Raw genomic sequence first — 24,085 nt, forward strand, 5'->3', positions numbered from 1 at the left:
TAATATCAATTCTAAACTAATACGTGTCTTTTAAAATTTTATTTGTTTTTATTATTATTCGTAGTACTCAACTAAATCAGAATATAAAATGGCTTTTGGGCCCCCCACCTTTTTAAGTATCCAAATACCTTAAATTCTTCTACAGTATCAAAATACCTTAGATTCTAATACTATCAAATAGATAGACCTTAACATGTCGTTGTAATATAGTCCAATATTTCTCACCAAAGATATCAAAGTTTTTCACTATACCCAATGATATCTTAATTAAAAAAAAAGGTTTTATTCTCCTTTACCCACTTAAGTCTCTCAGAATTATCACATGAAAGTCTTTTTTTCCTGTGAGAACTGGCATTATTTTGAGATTTCAGAGCATTTTGAATGTAGTTAGAAATTAACTAAAGTAGGATTTCCCATCATGGCTCAGTGGTTAACGAATCAGACTAGGAACCATGAAGTTGCAGGTTCCATCCCTGGCCTCGCTCAGTGGGTTAAGGATCTGGCATTGCCATGAGCTATGGGGAAGGTCGAAGATGCAGCTCAGATCCCAAGTTGCTGTGGCTCTGGCATAGGCCAGCAACTACAGCTCGGATTAGACCCCTAGCCTGGGGACCTCCATATGCCACAGGTACGGCCCTAGAAAAGGCAAAATCTCACACACACACACACACACACACACACACACACACAGAAAGAAATTAACTAAAGTAGAACTAACATTATCAGAATGTATGTTGGTTTGAATTTTAATGTGCTCCAAAAAGCTCCACGTGAGATTGTCTATAGAAGATTTTATAGATGCATAAAAGAAAATTATAAAATTTTCTAATTAAACAGCAAAAGAAAGAGAAAAATAGTAGCTTACGTATTAGTGTTTACTGTGTATAAAGTATGTTGTAAGTACAATAACGTGCTCTCATTCAGTATAGCAGCCACTAGCTGCCTGTGGCCGTTGCAGATAAAGGACATTTCCATAGACAGTGCCAATACAGAAATTCCCGTCGTCACGGAATGTTCTGTTGGAAAGTGCTGATCTAGTGCAACCCACACCATAGCACTTGAAGAGCATACTATTAATATGACCATTTTTACTGATGAGGAAAATGAGGCTTGGGCAGAAGTGAGTTAAACAAGGTCATATAGCTGGAAAGCAGTGCACCTGGGAATGAACTCAGGTAACCCAGGCCAGAGCCTGCATGCCTCCAAGTCACGATTTCTTAAGTCCTGCCTTCCTTCTAAAGTGATCAAGAAGTTTAAAAGGCTGAACAGGGAAAAGTAAAAATAAAAAAGTCCGCATTTCTTAGACTTCAAAAATCAACAATAACAAAACACTACTATCAGTCTAGAGGCTATTAAAGCTTCTTGGTACTCAAGGATTTAGAAAGAAAAACCAGGAGAGCACCACATTAAAGAGTGAACAGAAAGCGCCTCAAAATAGTAGAGATATATTTTTAGCCTTGACAGAATCCCTGTGATGTAACTGCTTTCAGGAAGAAGGAACGGAAGCTTGGAAGTAATGTGGCCAACTGCATACGCCCATGGTGTAAAAGAGAGAATTTTAACCCTGGTCTGTCTGACTCCAAAGCCCATATGCTTCTTCCTGCTCTTCCATTTAGCGCTGTAAAATTCTGCTTTGATAACTACAGAGAAAAATAACTGGCATCCCTGGAGAGGAACCTACATTTGTACGTGGGCTAATTCTATTTTTACTAAGGAAAAGAAAGTAAATGTTATATCATGCATTCATGTGCACAGACAAAGGACATTTTTATTTCCTACCAAGTCCTGAATATGGAGAAATCAATAAATAGAAATCAGTTGTCTGAAATAATTGCACTAACCAGCCCCTTTTCTCCTCAAGGACAAGCTCGTATGGAAGAGAGCGTACCTGGTCCTGGGGCTGGCAGTGCTGGCTGTGTTTAGCAGCACGTATTTTGGTTTTCCTGGGTCTGGAGGACTCTGCACGTTGGTCATGGCTTTCCTCGCGGGCAAGGGATGGGCCAGCACAAAGGTGAATTCGTTTTACGTTCCTCTGCTTGTGATTACTTTCTGAACAGATTCATGTTTTCTTTCCAGGAAATTTCCTAACATCAAATTAATGAAATTATTGAATCATTAAAAACGATTTTCTGGAGTTCCCATTGTGGTGCAGCAGAAACAAATCCGACTAGGAACCATAAACTTGCGGGTTTGATCCCTGGCCTTGCTCAGTGGGTTAAGCATCCAGCGTTGCCGTGAGATGTGGTGTAGGTCGAAGGTGTGGCTTGGATCTGGTGTTGCTGTGGCTATGGCACAGGCCGGCAGCTGTAGCTCCGATTGGACCCCTAGCCTGGGAACTTCCATATGGTGTGGCCCTAAAAAGACAAAAGACAAAAACAACAGCAACAACAAAAACAACCAAAAAACAACAAACGATTTTCTATGCATGTGTAGATGTATGCCCAAGTGCACACACCTACATCCTTTCCCCCCCACATTCCAATCTATAACTTAACATCTTAAAATATATCATGGTCCTATTTGCATGCTGCCTTCCTTATTCTTTGTAAGGGCTGTAGAGCATCCATGGTATAGCTGTTGCTCTACTCTGTTTAATCAGTCTCCTACTAACAGACATTGGATTGTTTCTAGTTTTCAGCTAAGACAGAAAATGCTTCAGTAAAATGCCCTTTCTTATACTATAATCCATAAACTCTAAGATACTACCCAGTCTAAGAAGCATCATTATTTTACATGCCACCAAAAAAGAAAAAGAATGCTGCCAATTAAACTGTGACATAATTTAATTTCTGAAACATTAAAATGTGAAAAAAGTTAACGAAGTAAAGCATATTATTGAGGTTATGTATAGGATATATTTCTAGAAATAGGATTGCTCTATGAAAGTGCACAATATTTTTGATAATGTCAATTTGCCCTTTTAAAAGGCTGTACCAATGAATATTCTCACCAACAGTGTGTGAGGATCTGCTTTTCTTTTTTTTGGATTTTTAGGGCCACACCCATGTCATATGGAAGTTCCCAGTCTAGAGGTCGAATCAGAACTGTAGCTGCTGGCCTACACCATAGCCACAGCAGCTCAGGATCCATCGGAGCCATGTCTGCAACCTACACCACAGCTCACGGCAATGCCGGATCCTTAACCTACTGAGCAAGGCCAGGGATCGAATCTGCATCCTCATGGATGCTGACCAGATTTGTTTTGCTGAGCCATGACGGGAACTCCAGGATCTGCTTTTCCGGAGAAAATTAGCTAACACTTTCAGTCTTTAGCTATTTTGCTGACCTGATGGGTGAAAAATGTATCTCATTGATGATCTGATCTCATTTCTTTTTTAATAAAGCTAATCATCTTTTCATATGCTTACTGGCTAATTTGTTCAATGTGCCCATTTTTATAAGATTGTTTTGGCTTTTCTTAGCAATTTTCAGGATCATTAAGATTATTCATTTTCTTGGAGTTCTCTGTGGCACAGAGGTTAAGGATCTGGCATTGCACTGTAGTGGCTTGGGTCGCTGCTATGGTTCAGATTTGATTTCTGACCTAGGAACTTTCACATGCCATATGCACGACCAAAAAAGAAGATTACTCATTTTCTTAAAATGTATGATGGAAGCTAGCTGATTTTCCTTCATTAAATAATTTTATTATTTTTTTCTTTTTAGCGCTGCACCTGTGGCATATGGAAGCTCCCAGGCCAGGGGTCAAATTGGAGCCACAGCTGCTGGCCAACACCACAGGCATGGCAAAGCCAGATCCAAGCCTCGCCTACAACCTACACACGTGCAACCTACACCGCAGCTCATGGCAATACTGGATCCCTAACCCACTGAGCAAGGCCAGGGATCAAACCTGAATCCTCATGGATGTTAGTCGGATTCTTAATCCTCTGAGCCACAATGGGAACTCCCATTTAATTTTTTTAATTTCAAGGTACATTTTTGTGGATTTGAACTTGACAGAATCATATACTATTCTGTTTAATGAAGAAACTGAGTGCATGTGACCTAAACTAAATGCAGATACATCATTCTGGAAAACATTGAGACAACTGCTCAAAATAATTAAGCTTAATATAATGCCATATGGAAGCATGTGAAGATTATAAATCTTGAGATTAGGTATATAATCATAGTCAATTATGTGAATCCCTGTAGAGATAGACATCACATAGTAACATAGTAACTGTAGTAGGAAATTTATTATTAACCATCCTGGGGATCAGGCAACAAGGGACTGGCTTGTAAGATGTAAAGAGACCCCTAAATAACATACGAATAGCAGCTCTAAATCCCTAGGGCTGAGACAAAGCATATCCTTCCACCTCCCTTCCCCCTCACTAGTCCCGTCCCCCTGGACCGAGAATATTTAGACCTTGTTAGATCCTTGGTTCACTGGGTGACAGAGAAATCACTGTGGCACCCTGTCTACAGAATTTGCTGGATATCTACTCTCCGAACTTGTAGGACATCCACCCCCTAGCATTCTAGGGTACATAGGGAGGTGTACTGCCCAAGGGAATTGGTTATGAAATCACCCCAGGAGAGGGCATGGGGGGAGCTGCTGGCCACCATGGGTACTGTAGGAGCCTGGTACTAGTGAAACCACCTGGACTGCAGGAGCCTAATGTTGAAGGACCCTGTTGGGAGAAGCCACAGAAACCAGGAAGAGTGACTTCTCTTGAAATATCTTTCAGCCTCTTCTGCTGACAAAATTTAATATAGTGCAAGCTGGCAATGGAGAAATATTTAAAGGGCCCAGCTCCATTTTCTGCAGGGCATCAAAGAAAGGAGGATTTTGAGCAAAGAGGCAATAAATGAACCACTGTCACAGTACTTTGTTATACCTGGATTTTATTTTTGTGCATGATTTGAGATAACCATAAACAGTATTTTTATAAAGATAAAATAAATTGGAAACAAAAGCCTATCAATAAAGAAATTATTGCATAGTATGGTACTTCCATCTGGTATTATTCCACAGGTTACTGTGCAGCAATTATGAGGCGCATATCTAAATATATACACTAACGTAAGTTCTTTAAATCATATTGTTGGATGAAAATTAACAAAAATTTAAACTATGAAATAATATACTATTTATAATATATATGCATAGATTGTGTATTCAGAAGCTGAAGTACGCCTGAGATTACTTGGTAAGATTCTTTATAATTAACATTTATTTTCAAACCAATAATAAACACCTCATACCTTAACTGTGTTAGAAATATCTTTGTGTAATTTTTTGCTCCATGCTAGCTAAATTCTTATTTATAGGTGCCACAGAGATGGAGTCTATCTCAGGTCAAATTTCAAATTAGTAAACTCTTAGAACTTCTAAATTCATATAGTAAAAATCTGTGTGTTTTGTGTGTGTGTGTGTGTGTGTGTGTGTGCACTTCTTTTAGGTAGATGTTGAAAAAATTATAGCAGTTGCCTGGAGCATTTTTCAGCCCCTTCTTTTTGGACTGATTGGAGCGGAGGTTTCCATTGCATCTCTCAGACCAGAAACTGTAGGTAAGAATTTCAAAGTTACACTTTTGCTAAAATCAACTCTTTAAATTCAGTTGAAATATATTTAGTAGTTCCCATTGTCAGAATTATATAATAACTATCAATCTAAGACAGTAAATTTTATACCTTTAATACGGTTCCTTATAAAGAAAAGTAATACTGCTGACTACCATCAAGAAAATGCAAGCGGAGTTGTCGTGGGCAGTGGTTCGATGATAGGAATGAGGTCGGGGGTTGCTGCTGGGGTAACGATCCGTGCGTGAGCTGTGTGTAGGTGCAGACGCGGCTCGGATCCCACGTTGCTGTGGCTCTGCGTAGGCGGTGCTACAGCTCCGATTCAACCCTAGCCTGGAACCTCATATGCCGTGGAGCGGCCAAGAAATAGCAACAACAACAAAAAAAAAAAATAAAAAAAAAAAAAAAAAAAAAAAAAAAAAAAAAAAAAAAAAAAATAAAAGAAAATGCAAGCCCACGGAGTCTCTCATGTTCCAGTAGGTTAAGGATCTGGTGTTTTCACTGCAGCAATGAAAGAAGAAAATGCAGGCCTTAAAACTTTTTTTCCCAAGGATTAGACTATTCATCTAGCCTTATCCTTTCTTGGCTGCACCTGCAGCATATGAAGTTCCAGATCCAGGGATCAAACCCCATACCACAGCATCAACCCAAGATACTGCAGTGACAATGCCAGATCCTTAACCCACTGAACCACAAGGGAACTCCATCTAGCCTTATCCTAATCAAAGGCCAGAATTTTCAATAGTGACTCTTGTAATATGGGCCTATGGAATAGAAATGTTTATGCATTCATTCTTTTATTTGTTCAAACATTTGAAAGCCATCATGTTAAAACTCTCTTTAAGCAATAAGGTCCTGCTGTATAGCACAGGGAACTACTTCTAATCACTTGTGATGGAATATGATGGGAGATAATATGAGGAAAAGAATGTGTGTGTGTGTGGTGTGTGTGTATCACTGGGTCACATTGCTGTATAGCAGAAATTGAAAGAACATTATAAATCCACTATAATAAAAATTTTTTTAAACTCTCTTAATTCATAGCATTTCACTTAAAAATTATTTTACACACATACACTCATTATTTCCTCCTTTCCTTGCATCACAGTAGTCTTCCATCCTTACTAGGGGCTCCATCCCCTGCTACCTCCTTCTGGATCACACACATAGATTCTTCCCTTTTTCTCATGCATCTTCAAACATCCTTGTCACAGTTTTCTCCTCCTTGGAAGTTAAACAGACTTTAATCTCACCTATCTTAAGATAATATCCTTCCATTCTGATACATGCTATTTCATGGATGAACCTAAGACATTACACTAAGAAAAAATAACAGTCACAAAAAGAAAAATACTGTATGATTGTACTTATATGATGTAACCAGAGTAGTCAAATTCATAGAAACAGAAAGTAGAATGGTGGTTGCCAGGGAATTGGGAAAAGGGCATGTGGGGATTTGTTGTCTAATGGGTACAGAGTGTCAGTTTTACAAGATGAAAATGTTCTGGATATTTGTTGCAGAAAATATCAATGCTTAACTGTGTGTTTACTGCACTGCACATTTAAAAATGAATCAACTGGTAAAAATTTTATGTGTATTTTTCATGATCAAAATTTACACACACACACACACACACACACACACACACACACACACATCCTTTTTCTATTTCATTTCCCCCTCGCCTACTACTCTGTCTCTCTATTCCTCTTTTCAGTCTTTTCTAAAACAGTACCTATATTCCCCTTTTTTGTTTCAATGCTCTCTCCCTTCCTCAGTATTTCAGTTCAGCTTCTGCCCCATCACACAAGCAACCCTGCTCTTACCAAGGTTGTATTACTGAATTCACTGAACACTTATCAGTCTTTCTTTTTTCCTTACTATCCCAGTGGCATTTGATGCTATTAGCCTCTTTAAAAACACTTTCAGGAGTTCCCACTATGGTTCAGAGAGTTGAGAACCTGATATTGTCTCTATGAGGATGTGCATTGGATCCCTGGCCTTGCTCAGTGGGTTAAGGATCTGCTGTCACCTCAAGCTGAGGTATAGGTCACATTTGAGGCTTGGATCCAGTGTTGCCATGGCTGTGGCGTAAGCCTGTGGCTGCACCTCTGATTTAACCTCTAGCTTGGGAACTTCCTTATGTCACAGGTGTGACCCGAAAAAGAAAAAAAAAATGACTTAAACATTGAGGTGTGAAACTTCCTATTTTCCAGTGTCTTTTGAGTTTTATGCTACATATGGCGTAAATGTTTTTCCTCCTCCCAGTTATTTCCAAAGCTTTCTATGCTTCTCGCTCTTCTTCACTTTCCTGAGCTCATCTACATTCAGGGACTTTGATTATAAACTATATAATTCCAAAATCTTTATCTATAAATCTGTGTATCCTGGAGTTCCTATTGTGGCTCAGTGGTAAGGAACCTGACTAGAATCCATGAGGATTCTATCCCTGGCCTTGCTCAGTGGGTTAAGGATCCAGCATTGCCATGAGCTGTGGTATAGGCTGCAGATTCGGTTCGGATCCCGAGTCACTTTAGCTATGCCTTTTTCAGGTCCAGTAGCCTGGAGAGGCCAAGCCACAATCCTTTATTTTGTACATCAAAATAAATTTACCTTTATCAGCAAAGGATTCTAAATGCTGACTGAATGAAGTTGATGTATATGACAACCAGGACTGAGGGGCTGTGAGTGTACACATCAGTATGATGAAACAGATGTGTAGTGCCAGTGTCTTATTTTGATTGGTCAGTGCGCAGCCAGCTCTGTTCTGATTGGCTCATAAATATTTTGGCTATTACTTCTGATTCTGTACTCTGTAATGAATTCTCAACCATGTTGATGAAAATATTAATTTTTTTCCTCTTTTATGGTCTCTTACCAGTGTTTTATACTGCACTTACCTCATAGTATATTAACTAGTTGTTTATGTTGCTGTCTTCCTCTGTCTATGAAGAGGCAAATCTGCACACTATACATTCTTTATATTAGTGTCTAGTCCAAATCCTGCCATACATAACCTGTCATTAATAAATTCTTCTTAAATAAACACATGGAAGAAAGCATAAAAAGACATTCACATTTCCTTTGTAGAAATTCAAATGTTTAATTAATTTCTGTTTTTAATTTAGAGTAGTATTCTGGTTTCTCTTCAGATCAAATAAATCTTTTGCCTTTTACTAAAAAATAAGACAAATCTAGGGGAAATATCTTCTTTTAAACAAATGGTCTTATTGATCCTTAATATTGATGTTTTGATAAATTATGCCTAGCCATTTTTGTCTTTTAAATTTTTTCATGTTTTTAATATCTGTTGAGAGAATTTTGAAGTAATAACCATGAGATTTAGTTTTTCCCCTCAGTATTTCCTTATGTCTAAAAATCGAGTATGTCTTACAGGCCTTTGTGTTGCCACCCTGGGCATTGCAGTATTGATACGGATTTTGACCACATATTTGATGGTGTGCTTTGCTGGTTTTAACATTAAGGAAAAGATATTTATTTCTTTTGCATGGCTTCCAAAGGCCACAGTACAGGTAATGATGGATTCTTTAACTCCTATTTCTGTATGACACTTTGAAATTTTGAATAAGAGGCCTTGTTCAAATTTGGTGAAAATAAGTAATTAAAGTTTGATTTATGGAAAGAATTTATGCTCATCTCTTCTTTAACAGTTTTATTTTTGGTGTAGTGATTCCTTAAATATGACTGCCTGTTTAAATTTCTTTAGATTGCTACAGTACAACTGAATATCCAGTAAATACCCATGCTACTAGAAAGCAGTAGAAGCAGGAAGAAAGAGTTTGGAAAGAGTTTCACCAGTCAGAGCTCTCTAAATCACCCAGAGATAGTTATTAAACTCTTTTCATTTCAGTATCTTCTAAGAAGAGTGTGAAAAAGAAATAGCATAGCCCATCTTAGTATTTGGAAATACTTCAGTGTCAATGTAATTGATGATCAGTTATGCTCGACCACAGTCTTTCTGTATAATGGAGAAAGATTAATGAGAAACAACTCAGGAAATGCTTTATTTCCTAGATTATTAGTTGACATTAAATTTTTCAGTCCAATTGAACCACCTGCCAAAGGTCTCAATCCCATGACCCAAAATGTATGCACTCTACTGAACGAGGCACTAACAGGTAAATGCTTGGGTGGAGTGACCGGGTATTTGGTAGCTACCTATAGTTGTTAATTAAATTAGAACTGTATAGATTATCATTTGTTGCAAATGTTATATATCCCTGTTTGCATTGTATATTCTCTGACTAATTATAGCAAATGAGATTAACTGTTTCATCCTTGGTTATTTTGCAGTTATTAAATATCTGTTTCAGGAGTTCTCTTGTGGCTCAGTGGGTTAAGGATCTGGTGTTGTCACTTCAGCAGCCTGGATCGCTGCTGTGGCATGAGTTCCATTGCTGGCCTGCGAACTTCCACATGCTGCAGGCGTGGCCAAAAAAAAAAAAAAAAAAAAAAAAGAAAGAAAGAAAAAAATCTGTTTCATGAAGTGAAAATCAGATGTCTTAATTTAGGAAGCTTTGAAGGATGTGTATGCTCTGTAACCATATGCCAGGTTTGGTGTGGTTATGGAGTTGAGCATTATTCAGGAGAAGCTTTTCTTTCCATCAGACTTTCAAAAGCATCTGAACTGGCTAAGAATGCTGTGAGGTTAATATAGGACAGTAAGTGGAATAATTTCTCCCTCAGTGTCTCCACCTTCCACACTACTTCTGGTAACCTTAGTAGGTGAATATGAAAATAATCATTCTAGGACTTCCCGTTGTGGCTCAGTGGTTAATGAACCCGACTAGCATCCATGAGGACACGGGTTCAATCCCTGGCTCTCTCAGTGGGTTAAGGATCTGGCGTTGCCATGAGCTGTAGGTCACAGAAAGGCTCAGATCCCACATTACTGTGGCTGTGGCATAGACCGGCAGCTAAAGCTCTGATTTGACCCCTAGCCTGGGAACCTACATATGCCACTGCTGCGGCCCTAAAAGATAGAATGACAAATAAATAAATAAATAAATAAAAGAATCACTCTAGTGGCTTTGGTATGAAGGATTTGTTTCCAAATGTTAGAATTTGAAAGATGGAACTTTCACACTATGAAAATAATTTTTCTTGGCCTTGCCCTCAGCATGTAGAAGTTTATGGGCCAGGGATCAAACCCCAGCCACAGAAGTGACAACACTGAATTCATAACCATTAGGCCACTAGGGAACTCCAAATTTTAAAGTAAGGAGAAATTATTTGTTGAATCATGCATATTCATGAAACAAGTATTGTATAAAATTTTATTTTTCTTCTTTTGCCACTGCACAAGAAATAAGACTTTTGTATATATTTTTCCATATTAGTGTTTTTCAAACTTTTTATCTATGATATATAAGAAATAAATATAGAGAGCTGGGTTTTTTGGGGTTTTTTTGTTTATTTGTTTGTTTGTTTTGCTCTTTAGGGCCTCACCCATGGCATAGAGGTTCCCAGGCTAGGAGCTGAATCAGAGCTACAGCTGAAGGCCTACACCACAGCCACAGAAACGCCAAATCTGAACCACCTCTGTGACCTACACCACACCTCACAGCAACGCTGGATCCTTAATCCACTGAGTGAGGCCAGGGATCGAACCCACAACCTCATAGTTATTAGTCGATTCGTTTCCACTATGCCACAATGGGAACTTCAAGAAATATATTTTAAATGAAAACTCAGAAAGCATACAAACCCCAAAATATACAAATACATACACATTTATACACTCAAGAGAGAACTTAAAGAGAAAAATACATTGTAGCGAGTGCAGTTCTTGCTGAGAAATGTTGAATTAGCTATGGGAAAAGGTGATCTGCAGTCACAAAGAGCCCTCTAACACAGAAGCTAAATGAGATAGATTTTTATTTCTCTGTAACCAACAGTCCAGTGTGGACATTCCGGAGCTTGCAGGGTGATTGCTGTTCTCAGCATGCACCTTCTGTCCATGGGTCCACTTTTTCACCATTTCTCATCTAATAGGAAGGGGAGAAAGAATAAGCTACAATTGGTATATAGCTTCAACTAGTTGCGAAGAAGACTGGAAAAGAAATCTCTATTTGAACAGCAGTGTGATCAGCTAAAACTCAGAGATTCTGTTATAGAAGCAAAAGGGGCATTCAGATATTTGTGGCCAATTAATAATCTTGCTCTTGTGTCTCATCCACACCAATCTTTTCTTTTCTGTTTCATTGTCCTAGAGATCAGCATTGCTATATTCTAGAATAAGGGGATAACTGGATTGACTAATATCTTTTTTCCCATCTGTGCTGATAATATTGCATTTTCCAGAGTTCCCATCGTGGCGCAGTGGTTAACGAATCCAACTAGGAACCATGAGGTTGTGGATTCGATCCCTGCCCTTGCTCAGTGGGTTAAGGATCTGGTGTTGCCGTGAGCTGTGGTGTAGGTTGCAGACTCAGCTCGGATCCCGCGTGGCTGTGGCTCTGGCATAGGCTGGCAGCTACAGCTCCGATTCAACCCCTAGCCTGGGAACCTCCATATGCCGCGGAAGCGGCCCAAGAAATGGCAAAAAAAAAAAAAAAGACAAAAAAAATATATTGCATTTTCCCTCTAGAAGAAAATAAGTTTTCATAATACTTCCTAGTAGATAGATTCTGAATAAAACATTTCACCAACTCTTAAGGCAGAGAGTGAGCCACATACCTAACAAGATTAGCTTCACATTTCGAAGATGCCTGCCACTTTCAAGTTTCTTGATGTTTAATAATTAGGCTCTAAAGCAGTTTAGGCTCTAAAGCAGTAAATATTCTTAAGCTTTTCATTTAAAACTTCACCAAAAAAAAAAAAAAAAAAAAAACCCAAAGAAAGAAAACCTTCACCATCTTACAGTAAGTATCACTGCATTTTTTATCTTGGTCTTTCCTAATTCCAAATTCCTAACACTAAAAAATTGATATAACTAGTAACTTTCGTCTTTACTCAAAGGGAATTTAGTATATAAAATCATGTTATAGTTAATTAATATCCTAAGTTTGTGTTTGCCTTGTATTTTGAAATATATTTGCCGGATATTTTTGTAAGTTTACCTTGTGGAAATAGGGACATGTGAACCATCATTCTTTTCCTATGCAAGAGCAGGGAGAGCTTTCAGAGATCATCAAAACCAACTGCAAGAGTTCCCTGGTGGCTCAGTAGGTTAAGGATCAAGCATTGCCACTGCTATGGCTCAGGTTTGATCCCTGGTCTCCAAACTTCCGTGTGCTGGGGGTGTGGCCAAAAAAAAAAAAAAAGAAAGAAAAAGAAAGAAAGAAAGAAAAACCAACTGCAGTACATTTTAAAAGAGACTATCAAACTTTCTGTTGAAGATAAGAAAAATTTTGTTTTTGCAAATGATAAAATAATTCACCTTTTTTCTGTGTGCTTGTCTTCTCATGCTGCCAACTTTTCCTTTAAACTTTTATAGGCTGCCATAGGATCTGTGGCTTTGGACACAGCAAGGTCACATGGAGAGAAAGAGTTAGAAGGATATGGAATGGATGTGTTGACAGTGGCATTTTTGGCCATCCTCATCACGGCCCCAATTGGAGGTCTACTTATTGGTTTGCTAGGCCCCAGGCTTCTCGAAAAAGCTGAACAGAAAAATAAAGATGAAGAAGATCAAGGAGAGACTTCTATACAAGCTTAAAGGTGAAAAGAGAGAATGCTGAATATAATTATTCGAAAGATGCCAGCAGCGGCTACTCTTATCCAGATGGATATTGACATATGTAGTGTTTAAGCTTAAAATGTAATAGAACCAAATGTGTGCCAGTTTCTTTAAGCAGCAGTTTTAGCCATTGCCCTTTCCCTATGGGGCTTTGAGGGTAATGTTCTACATCTCCAACCTCAACTCTACCTTCCTTTTTTTTTTTCAAACATCCATTCATCATATATCTTAATTTGTATAGTGACATGTACACTTCATTGTACTGCCACAATTTCAGTATCCTGTTCTGCTAGCCCACGGCTTGCTCTGACTTGCTCTTACCATCACAGTTTCATGATTCATGGTCACCTAGCCTTTCATGCCTTGAATTGTTTGGGGCTCGTCTTCTTTTTGTTGTTTTGTTTTACTCATTGGTCAATTTTTGCTTCCCTGCTAATCTGCCTCTTTTCCATTTCTACCTCTCTGAACAACTTTCTGTGACTTAGTATAACTGATTGGTCCCCAAAATTTTGAAGTACATGTGGTGTTATCATTGGTTTTTCTTCTTAAGCCTGTCTAGATGTCAGAGACTTTGTCCTATTCCCTAGCCAGGTACACAGAGTCCCCTATTTCAGTGGCCCATCTGAGTTTGCTTCCACCTAAGGAGTGCCCCGATCCAGCCCTTTCTTATTTGTTTCTTGTGGCCAACATCTTGATGCTAATCTTTTTCTCCAGGTGAGAGATAGCTAGTTTTCAAATCTATGCCAGCCTCATGAATATCATCTTAATTAGGGTAAGGTAAGTTGCTGTAATGGAGAAACAAAAAGTACCGTATTTAATGTATTTCCCTCCTGTAAAACCAGCTGACAGGTTGATAATGACAAGGTTACTCTGAGGTCTACTCAGAGACCCATGTCCTTCTGTCCTGAGGCTCTGCCATGCCCACAAAGGTCAAAGATGGATTTCTCCCATGTCCCCCTTCTAGTCCTCAGGAGGAAGGAAGAAAGAAAGCCCAAGGCAAACGATTTATTTTCAAGGAAGTGGTTGGAAGTTGGACGCACCTCTCCTCTTAGAGTCTGTTGATGATGACCATGCCCAGGTGTGAAGAGGCTGAGCGGTGCTGTCCCTCACTAAGCATTCACATTCCTAGGAAAGGGAAAGATCAGATTTGAGAGCCAAGAGTACCATTGTGTTGGGTGTTACCATCACCTAGTAGCATATTCTTACAGGATTAACAGGGCTATTTAAAGACAGTATCTTTTAAGTGACCAGAGATCAAGAAGACATTGTCAGATACTCATGAAGAAGCTGAATTACAATCTTTTCCAAAAAGAAGTCCATGCAAATAAGCATTCCTCAAAGCTTTTGTTTTGGGGATAAATTTTCAGATGATTTTTACATTACACATAAAAAATTAAATCACCTTCTAAATACGTAAAACTAGTCCTTGTATGAACCAAGGATTAAGAATCAAAGATTACGATTAAATAAACTTCAAAGAAAATTCTAATTGTTTTATATATGATTTCAAATACATGTATGTATATAAATGAATAAAGTAAAAGTTTATAAAATTTAAAAAATTAAAATTAAAAAAATAAAGAAAGTACCTTTAACCAAAAGAGTGACTTCTGTAGCAGGAATTTCAGGCGTTGTGACCTGCTAGCAGAGAAGATGAGAAGAAAGGCTTACCTGCATAGGTCACATTTTATCCCCCTTAATCAGCAGCCCATCTCTGCTTTTACATATCACCCATAAGTTCCTCTACTTTAGGCCAATTCCTGCCTAGTTGTTAGAATAATCATGTTTAAGTAAGCAGGGCATTAGACTACCTAAGGGCCTGATTTAAAAGGAGACACACATGTAAACCAACTGAGAAAAGGGTTATAAGTGCTCTGACAGAAGTGAATATAGAGTATAAACACGCTTTTGGATATTGGACTAGCATGTCATGTTGGAATAAACATCTTGTCATTAGACTGCTTTTCCAGTCCCTTCCACCATGACTTTCACCTCTGTCCAAACCTAGCTTAATTTTCATGAAGGTATCATTATATGAAACCGTTAACAATCTTCATTTTTATGTCAGCCTGACTCTGGCTCACTGTATTCCCTTACTGTTTATATTCTGTTTGGACTGGATTAACTTCTACCAAAGTCAGATGGATGAACTTCCTTAGCTTATGGTAGCACCATAAACAATGCTCCTCTGGTCTCTACTTTCCCAGGCTCTGAAACTAGATTCATTCAACAAACATCACCAAAAGCCTTCAGTGAGCCAGCACATCATGGAGACTAATATTATTACCATCTTTAAGGATCTGACAGTCTGATCGAGGAAAGAGACCATTAAACAAGAGATTGAAGAACAGTATGATAAGTGCTAGGATGCAGGAAGTGTGGGGTTGCCAGGGAGCTCATAGCAGGAGCACCCATCAATCCAGGGGAGGTGCGGTTTAGGCAGAGCCTCTAGAGAAAGTAAGATCTTGACCAGGACTTGGGGGATGATTAGCAAAAGGCACGTGAGGCTGAAGGGTGGTACAGTTAGTGCTGGTTCCCACGTTCGCCGGTAGATTTTCTCCATGTAATAGGCTTTGAATACTTATTAACTAATGCAAAACATAGTCAGTATTTGTAAGGAAATGAGAATGTTGTTATAAACATTCAAGGCCCCAAAGAAGAATTAGAAGTGGAAATTCCGTGGAAATCATCGAGGAGCCCCGTAAGCCACTGCCAAGAGCCTGTTCCATTTTTCAGAGCATGTGGTGACTTCCTTCCTACCTCTCCTCGGTGGGCAGCCACCGACCAAATCTCTATGGCTCTCTGTCCAGTTGTGGTCTCTGCAGGGCTCCCTGTGAAGTCTCACGTTTGTCACCACATTGTAAGTCACAGCTGTTGTCTTGGTTGGTAATCTCAGAGTTAACGATGCGGAGGGATGACAGGCCAACCAAACTTAGCCCACCCCAACCAGCGATAGAATCCACTACCCTAACCTCCAGGTGCCTGAAAGAAGGATGTAGTACCTTATACATACGTCTGTCAGATACTTACAGTGCCTTTTTCAGTTTGTTTGTATGTTTGTCTCCTATTAAATTAACCCCTGAGGAGTGGGAGCCATATCTTAGTTACCTTTGAATCCTTAGCACTATGCGCAGGGCATGGAGCACCGTGGACACTTAATAAATGTTTATCCACTGAAACAGTGAGGAGATTCTCTTCCAGTGTCAGAAAACTACCTGTCCCACAACAGTTTAGATCTTGGTCAGTTTAATCTATCTTGGTCTCCTCGGGCTCCTACCACAATGTACCATAGATTGAGTGGCTTAAACAACAGATATTCACCTTCTCATAGTTCTGGAGGCTGGAAGTCAGGCATGAGGGTTGCCAGCATGATTGGGCGCTGATGAGGGCTGTCTTTCTAGTGTGCTGGTAGCCTCCTTCGCACTCTGTCCTCACAAAGTGGGGGAGGAAATGGGGATGGAGGAACATATGCAAGCTCTCTGGTGTCTTTTCTTAAAACATTACCAATCCAGAGTTCCCGTTGTGGCCCAGCAGGTTAAGAAGCCAACACAGTGTCCGTGAGGATGCAGGTTCAATCCCTGGCCTCACTCAGTGGGTTAAAGATCCCACGTGGCCACAAGCTGGCTCGGATCTGGCATTGCTGTAGCTGTGGTGTAGGCTGGCAACAACTCCCGACTCAACCCCTAGCCTGGAAACTTCATATGCTTGTGTGGCCCTTAAAAAAAAAAATTACCAGTCCACCGTGAGGGTAGCTTCATGACCTCATCTAATCTAATTACCTCTCAAAGGTAAATTTCCAAATATCATCACGTTGGGAGTTTTGGCTTCAACCTATGAAATTGGCGGTGAGCGCAGGTAGGACACAATTTAGTTCACAGCAAGCGTGTCATACTTCCAAGGACAGGGCTAAACAGTGTCAATTCATGTTCTTCAATACCCTTTTTTTCCTAGAGTCAGTGCCATCCATCTCCCCACTGAGGAGTTTGTTTTTAGGCAGACTGATTAGGTTTCAACTCTTTCGTTTCACATTCCAGTGTTTTTCTCTCGGGTATTAACTCCATATAACTTGATTGGATTTGAGTATCGCTAAAATGTCCTCAGTTATGTTTGCAAATGATCTCATAGTTTCTTTAAAGATAGTATTGATTATTTTTGTCTGATTACAAAAAAATACATTTTCATTGCAGAAAATTTAGAACACAAAAGTACAAGAAAGAAAACAAATTGCTTTTAATGTAAACATCCATTTTATTTGATTCTTTTAAATTTTACTCTTGCAGTTCTGGGAGACAGCTTATTTTCAGAAAGATATATCATCCACTGAATTAGTTGGGTGAAAGGCAACATAAATACTTTATATTTGACTTCTGTGAAGATAAATAGATTGAATAATTTTTATTGTATATAATGAATGCTTAGTCTTCCAAAATATGATTTATTCTTCTGTAAACACTCAAATATTCATTTTGCAATGAATAAAACAGACAAATATCTGCCTTTATGGAGCTTATGTTCTAAAATCCATTCATTCACTCACTCTAAATATACTTGTAACTTGCCTACTATGTGCCAGTTATGCTGGGTGCTGGGAAGTACAGTGATGAAAAAGATATTCAGAGATTCTGTTTGGTGGAACTTGAATTCTAGTGGGAGAGGGACTGATGGGAATACAAATATGAATAAGACATGATACTTGCTTTCAAGAACCTTACAAGGAAATAAAATATGTACAAATATCTGTAATCTAAATACATGATTCAAAACTGTTGTCAGTGAGAACTTCTTGAAGGAAGTGAGACTTGAAGAGTGGATATGATTTGGATTGTTGAGTCGATATTAGGGAGGTGAAGAAGGGAACAGCTAGATGGAGGGCTGGCATATTAGCAAAGTTTGAAAATGAAGCATGGAGTACAGTAAAGCCTGGCATTTAAAGTTGATAAAGAGAATTAGTGATAGGTTGGACTGTTAAAGTTGGCACTTAAATCATACCAAATAGATCACTGGCCAAAGTTCTACTTTTATTGAAATTATTTCAGAAGTACAGAACCATTTATATAGAAAATATTTTGGGGGGAGTTCCCGTCGTGGCACAGTGGTTAACGAATACGACTAGGAACCATGAGGTTGCGGGTTTGGTCCCTGGCCTCGCTCAGTGGGTTAAGGATCCGGCGTTGCCGTGAGCTGTGGTGTAGGTTGCAGATGCGGCTCGGATCCCGCGTTGCTGTGGCTCTGGCATAGGCTGGCAGCTACAGCTCCGATTCGACCCCTAGCCTGGGAATCTCCACATGGCGTAGGAGTGGCCCAAGAAATAGCTAAAAAAGATTAAAAAAAAAAAAAAGAAAAAGAAAATATTTTTGAATCTACTTTCATATCACTTGGTGAAAACTGCTCTCATGAAAAGGTTCTCTTTGCTCCTCAAAAGTTTTTGCTTTTAATGGCATTTACAAATATTACCAATTTAATTATTTTAACTTATTTTTTATTTTTTTTTTACCAGAAAAGAGGCTTTGGATGTTTCTCTAGATGTTTTTCAAGTGATTATTATTACATTTGCACCATATTGTCTTTAAATCAGTGGACATTATTTTTAAATGTTTCAGAACACCATATTTCTGTATGAATGTTCTATATGAATAATTTAGTCCTGTTTAACAAATGGAAATTGCTTCATGCCATTTTGGGAGCAAGTAATAGCACATGTTTCAGTTGACTACTCTAAATTAAATATGGCCCAAGCCCTCTGACCTGGTCAGAATTCCAAAACTCATGTTTGTTAATGTGCCCTCCATTTTCCTTAAAAGGAAAGGATTTGACCTCCAGCACTGTATTGCATATGGGGCACAGAGCAGAGCCCTGGAGGCCGTCAGACTCCTCTCAAAGGTCCTTCTTCCCAGTATCCTTGGGGATCTACTTGTTTTTTCCTTACCTACCATGAGAACAAAGCATTTCCTTAACCCTGTAATCACAAAAAACTGTGAGCTTTCCTAAAACAAGAGAGAAAATGACTCAGTCCTTTCTGAGCTGTCTACACCATGCTGAAGGTAGGAGGAGGTTACAGTAAAAAAGAATCTCTTGGAGTTCCCTTCGTGGCGCAGTGGTTAATGAATCCGACTAGGAACCATGAGGTTGCGGGTTCGGTCCCTGCCCTTGCTCAATGGGTTAACGATCCGGCATTGCTGTGAGCTGTGGTGTAGGTCGCAGACGCGGCTCGGATCCTGTGTTGCTGTGGCTCTGGCGTAGGCCAGTGGCTACAGCTCCAATTTGACCCCTAGCCTGGGAACCTCTATATGCCGCGGGAGCGCCCCAAGGAAATAGCAAAAAAAAAAAAGACCAAAAAAAATAATAATAAATAAAATTAAATTAAATTAAATTAAAAAAAAGAATCTCTTATTCAGTCACCCAAGAAAGAGTTGTAATTTGAGTCATATCTTAAATGATAAATAAGGAGAAAAGGAGCACTCCCGCTCCCGATAGAATGACTTTAGAAAAAACATGAAGGCAAGGAGGAATACAGTGTGTGCAGGAGAAGAGGTTGTTTGGAGTATCAGGAGAAAAAAATAGAAAAGGTCAGTTTGACTTTCTAAGTTTGGACTTTCTCCAATAACAGTTGTTTTCATCTGTTTTAGCAAGCTTGGGGATTCCATTAGAGGAAACTTGAAGACCACCTATGGGAATGAGAACCCAAAGCTTCTGGGACCATCTTTAAAAGAGCAACTCTGCTTTCCTTTGTTTCATATGAAAGGTTCCACCTAAGATTTCGTGCGAGGGAAAAAAAAAAAAAGGTTTATAGTGATAACAGGATATTGAGTGTTTACTTTGTATCAAGTCCTGTTCCAGACACTTGCCACGCATCAGTTCTTTTAGTCTCACAACACCACCACATCCTTTACAGATAAGAAAACCGAAGCTTGGGTAGATTATGTGGTCCCATAGCTATAAAGTGGCAGTGCTAAACTTTAACTCAGTCGTGACCCCAAACGCCAAGCTCTGTTAAGACTGCATTAATTTTGTTTTGATTTGTCTTTTTGCTTATTAGGGCCACACCTGTGGCATATGGAAGTTCCCAGGCTAGGGCTTGAATCAGCAGGCCTATGCCACAGCCACAGCACCATGGACCCCGAAAGCCACGTCTGCGACCTACACCACAGCTCACAGCAACACCAGATGTTAACCCACTATGGGAGGCCAGGGATCCAACCAGCATCCCCATGGATACTAGCCCTGTTGGTAACCTGCTGAGCCACACCTGGGAATTCCCAAGACTGCACTAAATTTAAGACGATTTAAGGAGCAACATGACGTGAGTTTTGACGTTACAGGGGTCGACTGTATCCCTGGACTCCTACAACAATATTGGTCTACAGTTGATCAATATTCAGAAGAGATACGGAAAGAAAAGGGCTGAAGAGACTGAAAACAACACCAGGCGGACCCAGTGAACCATAGTGCCCTCTAGCTTCCCAGATGGGGGCGGACCACGACCAATTAAACGCGTCAGCCCCGCCCCTCCAGCTCCGCCCCGTTGCTATTAGCCCCGCCCCTCGCCCGGCCACGCCCCTCTCCCGGCCCCGCCCAGACGCCGGCGTCCGAGCTGCCCACCGCGCGCTCCGAGGTCCGGCGGCGTTTGCTCCAGAGCTGCTCGAGATTTTCGCGGCGGTTGCTGGGCGTAAGGGCCGCGCCCGGGGTCGTGGAGGATGCCGAAGGAGTGGTAGGTATGGCCCAGTTTTCTGTACTCTCACCTTGGGCCCAAGTCCCGCAGCCTTTTCCTCCGTTAGTTCAGAGGCGCGTCCATCTGCCCCTTTACCCGGCGCTGGGGAACCAGCCACAGATCTTTTTCTCCCTCTCCCTGACTGGGTTCTCTCCTCCCTCACCCCACATCTCTCTTCTTTAGTCTCTCCCTTCCTCCTCCGTTTCTTTCTCTCATTTTCCCGGCATTCGCAAGGAAGAAGGAAGAGGTCAGAAAAGACTGAGTGAAAAGTTAGTTTTATTAACCGCAGACATTCACCGGTGCCGATATTAACCGGTAAATATCTACACATGAAACTTCGTGAGCTCCGGTGGTTGGAGATGGGTTCCAGGATTGATCCTGGGAAGGCTCACCTGCCTCCTCACAGGGCTCTCGCCTCGCCTATTTCTTTCAGCTTTATCACGGTGGACAAGCGCTTTAGATTGGTGCTTTCGAAGGGTCGAGGACAGTTGTACAGGTACCATGTGTCAGGCTTATCATTCAGGAGCCCTTATAAGAGTTGTACAGGCCCAAACCTGGTCACTGACGCCGCTCGGTGTGTGTCCTATAGTCGATGAAAAATCAGATGGGGTATTGGAGGGGGATGATTGGCTTGGGTGGCACCAAAAGAGGTCACACCCCACTCCCTAACGTTAATAGGGATCAGTGGTATTGTTATTTGTGCAACGGAGGTGTGGGAAATTAACACCTATTACTATCACAGATAAAGAATTCGTGCACCCGACTTTTTAGTCACCATGTGACTACAGAAAGGGTATTCCTATTTATTACCTCCCTTGAGTACTAGAATTTATTATACTGTTGACTTTTGTCAGTTGACTCTCTTAAGCTCCTGCCCAGTACCAGACAAAAGGAAAGAGGCAGGAGCAGTAATAGCAATTTATAAAGTAACATTTTTATAGCACTTCCCATTTTGTATATTTTCATATCGTCTTGTTTATACACCCTGTAAGATCGAGTTGGTTAACAGAACACCATTTTACTGACGAGGGAACTAAACACTGATATTGAGCAGTGGCTGGAAGATAGTACAATATAAGTTCAGAAAATATTTATTGAAAGAATAAATGGATGAGAATTTAAGGAGCCATGCCTTATTCGCTTTTGTATTGTCTATACTCAGAACTAAGTCGAGCAATAGTAAGCCCACAGCTGTGAGTTGGAGACGGTGAGTGGCTTGGTCAGGGACAGGAACTCATCAAGTATTTTTAGGGAATCTGCTGTTTTGCCAGGCATTGTGAATGCAGTGGTTAAAATAGACGGGCAAAATCCCTGTTCTCATGGAGCTTAAGTTGTAGCAAAGACAGAAAATAAACAGGTAAACGATATATGAACAAGGAGATTTTGGATAGTGGTGAGTGCAGTGAAGACGTAAAACAGTATGAAGTGAGAGGAACTGAGGGAGGGGTTACTTTAGATTGATTAGGGAATGCCTCTCCGAAGAGCTGACATTTCTGCTGAGACCCCAGTGATATAAAAAAGCCAACCATGGAAATATTTGGGATCAAAGCATTGCAGGTAAAGGAAACTTCTGTTGTAAAAGCCCAAGAGAGGAAAGAACTTGATTTTTTAAAAGACCATCAAAAACACCATCACTGGAATGCAGAGAAAGTGGTATAAGATGAGTTTGGAGAGATAGGTAGGGGCCAAAGCATGTTGGGCTTTGAATCTACTGTGGAGATCTACCCATGGGATAAGTTTGGAATTTATTTAAAGTGTGATGAGAAGCCAGTAGGAAGTGTTTTGGAAGGGAGTAATATAATTTGATTTATTGTAAAAAGGTTCATTCCACGTGTTATGTGGTGAATGGGTTAAAAGGGGTGGAAAGCAAGATTAGTAGCAGAAGACACTTGGAGGAATCCAGGAAAGAATGACCACAATTTTGGCTGCAGTGATGTAAACATGGATGGATGTGATATATATTTGGTGGCAGGCCCTAGCAACTTGGAGATGTTTTAAATATAGGGGTGAGAAAAAGAGAGAAGCTCCTAGGTTTTTGTCTTAGCTTTAGTGGATGGTTGTGCCATTTACTGAATGGAAAAGACTAGATAAGAAATGTATAGAGGGGGGAGTATTTTTTTTTTTGTTCACCTTAAGTTTGATATGCTTATTAAAATCTACAATAGGAGTACCCCATCGTGGCTCAGTGGTTAACGAATCTGACTAGGAGCCATAGGGTTGCGGGTTCGATCCCGGGCCTTGCTCAGAGGGTTAAGGATCTGTCATTGCCATGACCTGTGGTGTAGGTCTCAAGACGCTGCTCGGATCCCGTGTTGCTGTGACTGTGGCGTAGGCCAGTGGCTACAGCTCGGAATTCGACCCAAAGCCTGGGAACCTCCATATGCTGCAGGCGCTGCCCTAAGAAGACCAAATAAATAAATTAATTAAAATAAAATAAAATCTAAAATAAGTTCTGAGTCTTTAGTTCTGTATGCAGGACCAAAGATTCAAAGTTGAGAGGCATCAGCACGTAGAAAAAACTACCTGGGGAAAGTATGTTCATAGAGCACATTTCAATGATCAGAGGTGAAGAAGCAAGCAGAGGAGACAGAGGAGTAGCTAGTGAAGTAGGAAGAAAACAGGAAAAGTATGGTGACTTAAAAAGCCAAGACAGCAGGAGTTTCTGTTTTGGCTTGGCCAGTTAAAGATCCAACTTTGGGTTGAGGGCCTCACACTGTGAAGAATGAGTTCGATCCCTGGCCTCACTCAGTGGGTTAAGGATCTGGTGTTGTCACAAGCTGCAGTGTGGGCCGCAGATGTGGCTGGGATCTGGTGTTACTGTGGCTGTGGCATAGGTTGGCAGCTGCAGCTCCAATTTGACCCTGAGCCTGGGAACTTACATATGCTGCAGATGCAGCCATAAAAAGAAAAAACAAAAACCAAGACACAAAGCATGGCCACTGGTACTGAAACATACTGAGAGGTGAGGTGAAATAAATCTTATCATCAGATTTTAGCAACAGATGGTAATTATGTGCCTTGACAAGCACAGTGAAGAATAAATGTGATGTGAAGAAGTGAATATAGCACAGCAGACATCTCAAGATGTTTCACTTCAACTGAGAAATGGACTTAATAGAAAAACATGTGAGGTCAAAGTACA

At 40.2% G+C, this 24,085-nt stretch overlaps 2 protein-coding genes across 9 annotated transcripts in view; both read left to right on the forward strand.

Annotated features, from left to right (window-relative positions):
* SLC9B2 (solute carrier family 9 member B2) overlaps positions 1 to 17,740 on the forward strand; it is a 52,654-nt gene extending 34,914 nt beyond the window's left edge. For 7 of the 8 annotated variants that reach the window (XM_021100728.1, XM_013989370.2, XM_013989372.2 and 4 more), the window contains 4 exons: positions 1,862 to 2,011; positions 5,412 to 5,520; positions 8,930 to 9,066; positions 12,993 to 17,740. In XM_021100728.1, the coding sequence (XP_020956387.1) occupies positions 1,862 to 2,011; positions 5,412 to 5,520; positions 8,930 to 9,066; positions 12,993 to 13,214 (618 nt within the window). In that variant the 3' untranslated portion in view covers positions 13,215 to 17,740. The remainder of the gene's footprint in view (positions 1 to 1,861; positions 2,012 to 5,411; positions 5,521 to 8,929; positions 9,067 to 12,992) is intronic. The other variant, XM_021100729.1, reaches the window with a different exon arrangement.
* SLC9B1 (solute carrier family 9 member B1) overlaps positions 20,401 to 24,085 on the forward strand; it is an 82,595-nt gene continuing 78,910 nt past the window's right edge. The window contains exon 1 of the mRNA XM_013989374.2: positions 20,401 to 20,943. The gene's annotated coding sequence lies outside the window, so the exon portion shown is untranslated. The remainder of the gene's footprint in view (positions 20,944 to 24,085) is intronic.

The sequence above is a fragment of the Sus scrofa genome, chromosome 8, assembly GCF_000003025.6.
Source record: "Sus scrofa isolate TJ Tabasco breed Duroc chromosome 8, Sscrofa11.1, whole genome shotgun sequence".
Taxonomy (NCBI): domain Eukaryota; kingdom Metazoa; phylum Chordata; class Mammalia; order Artiodactyla; family Suidae; genus Sus; species Sus scrofa.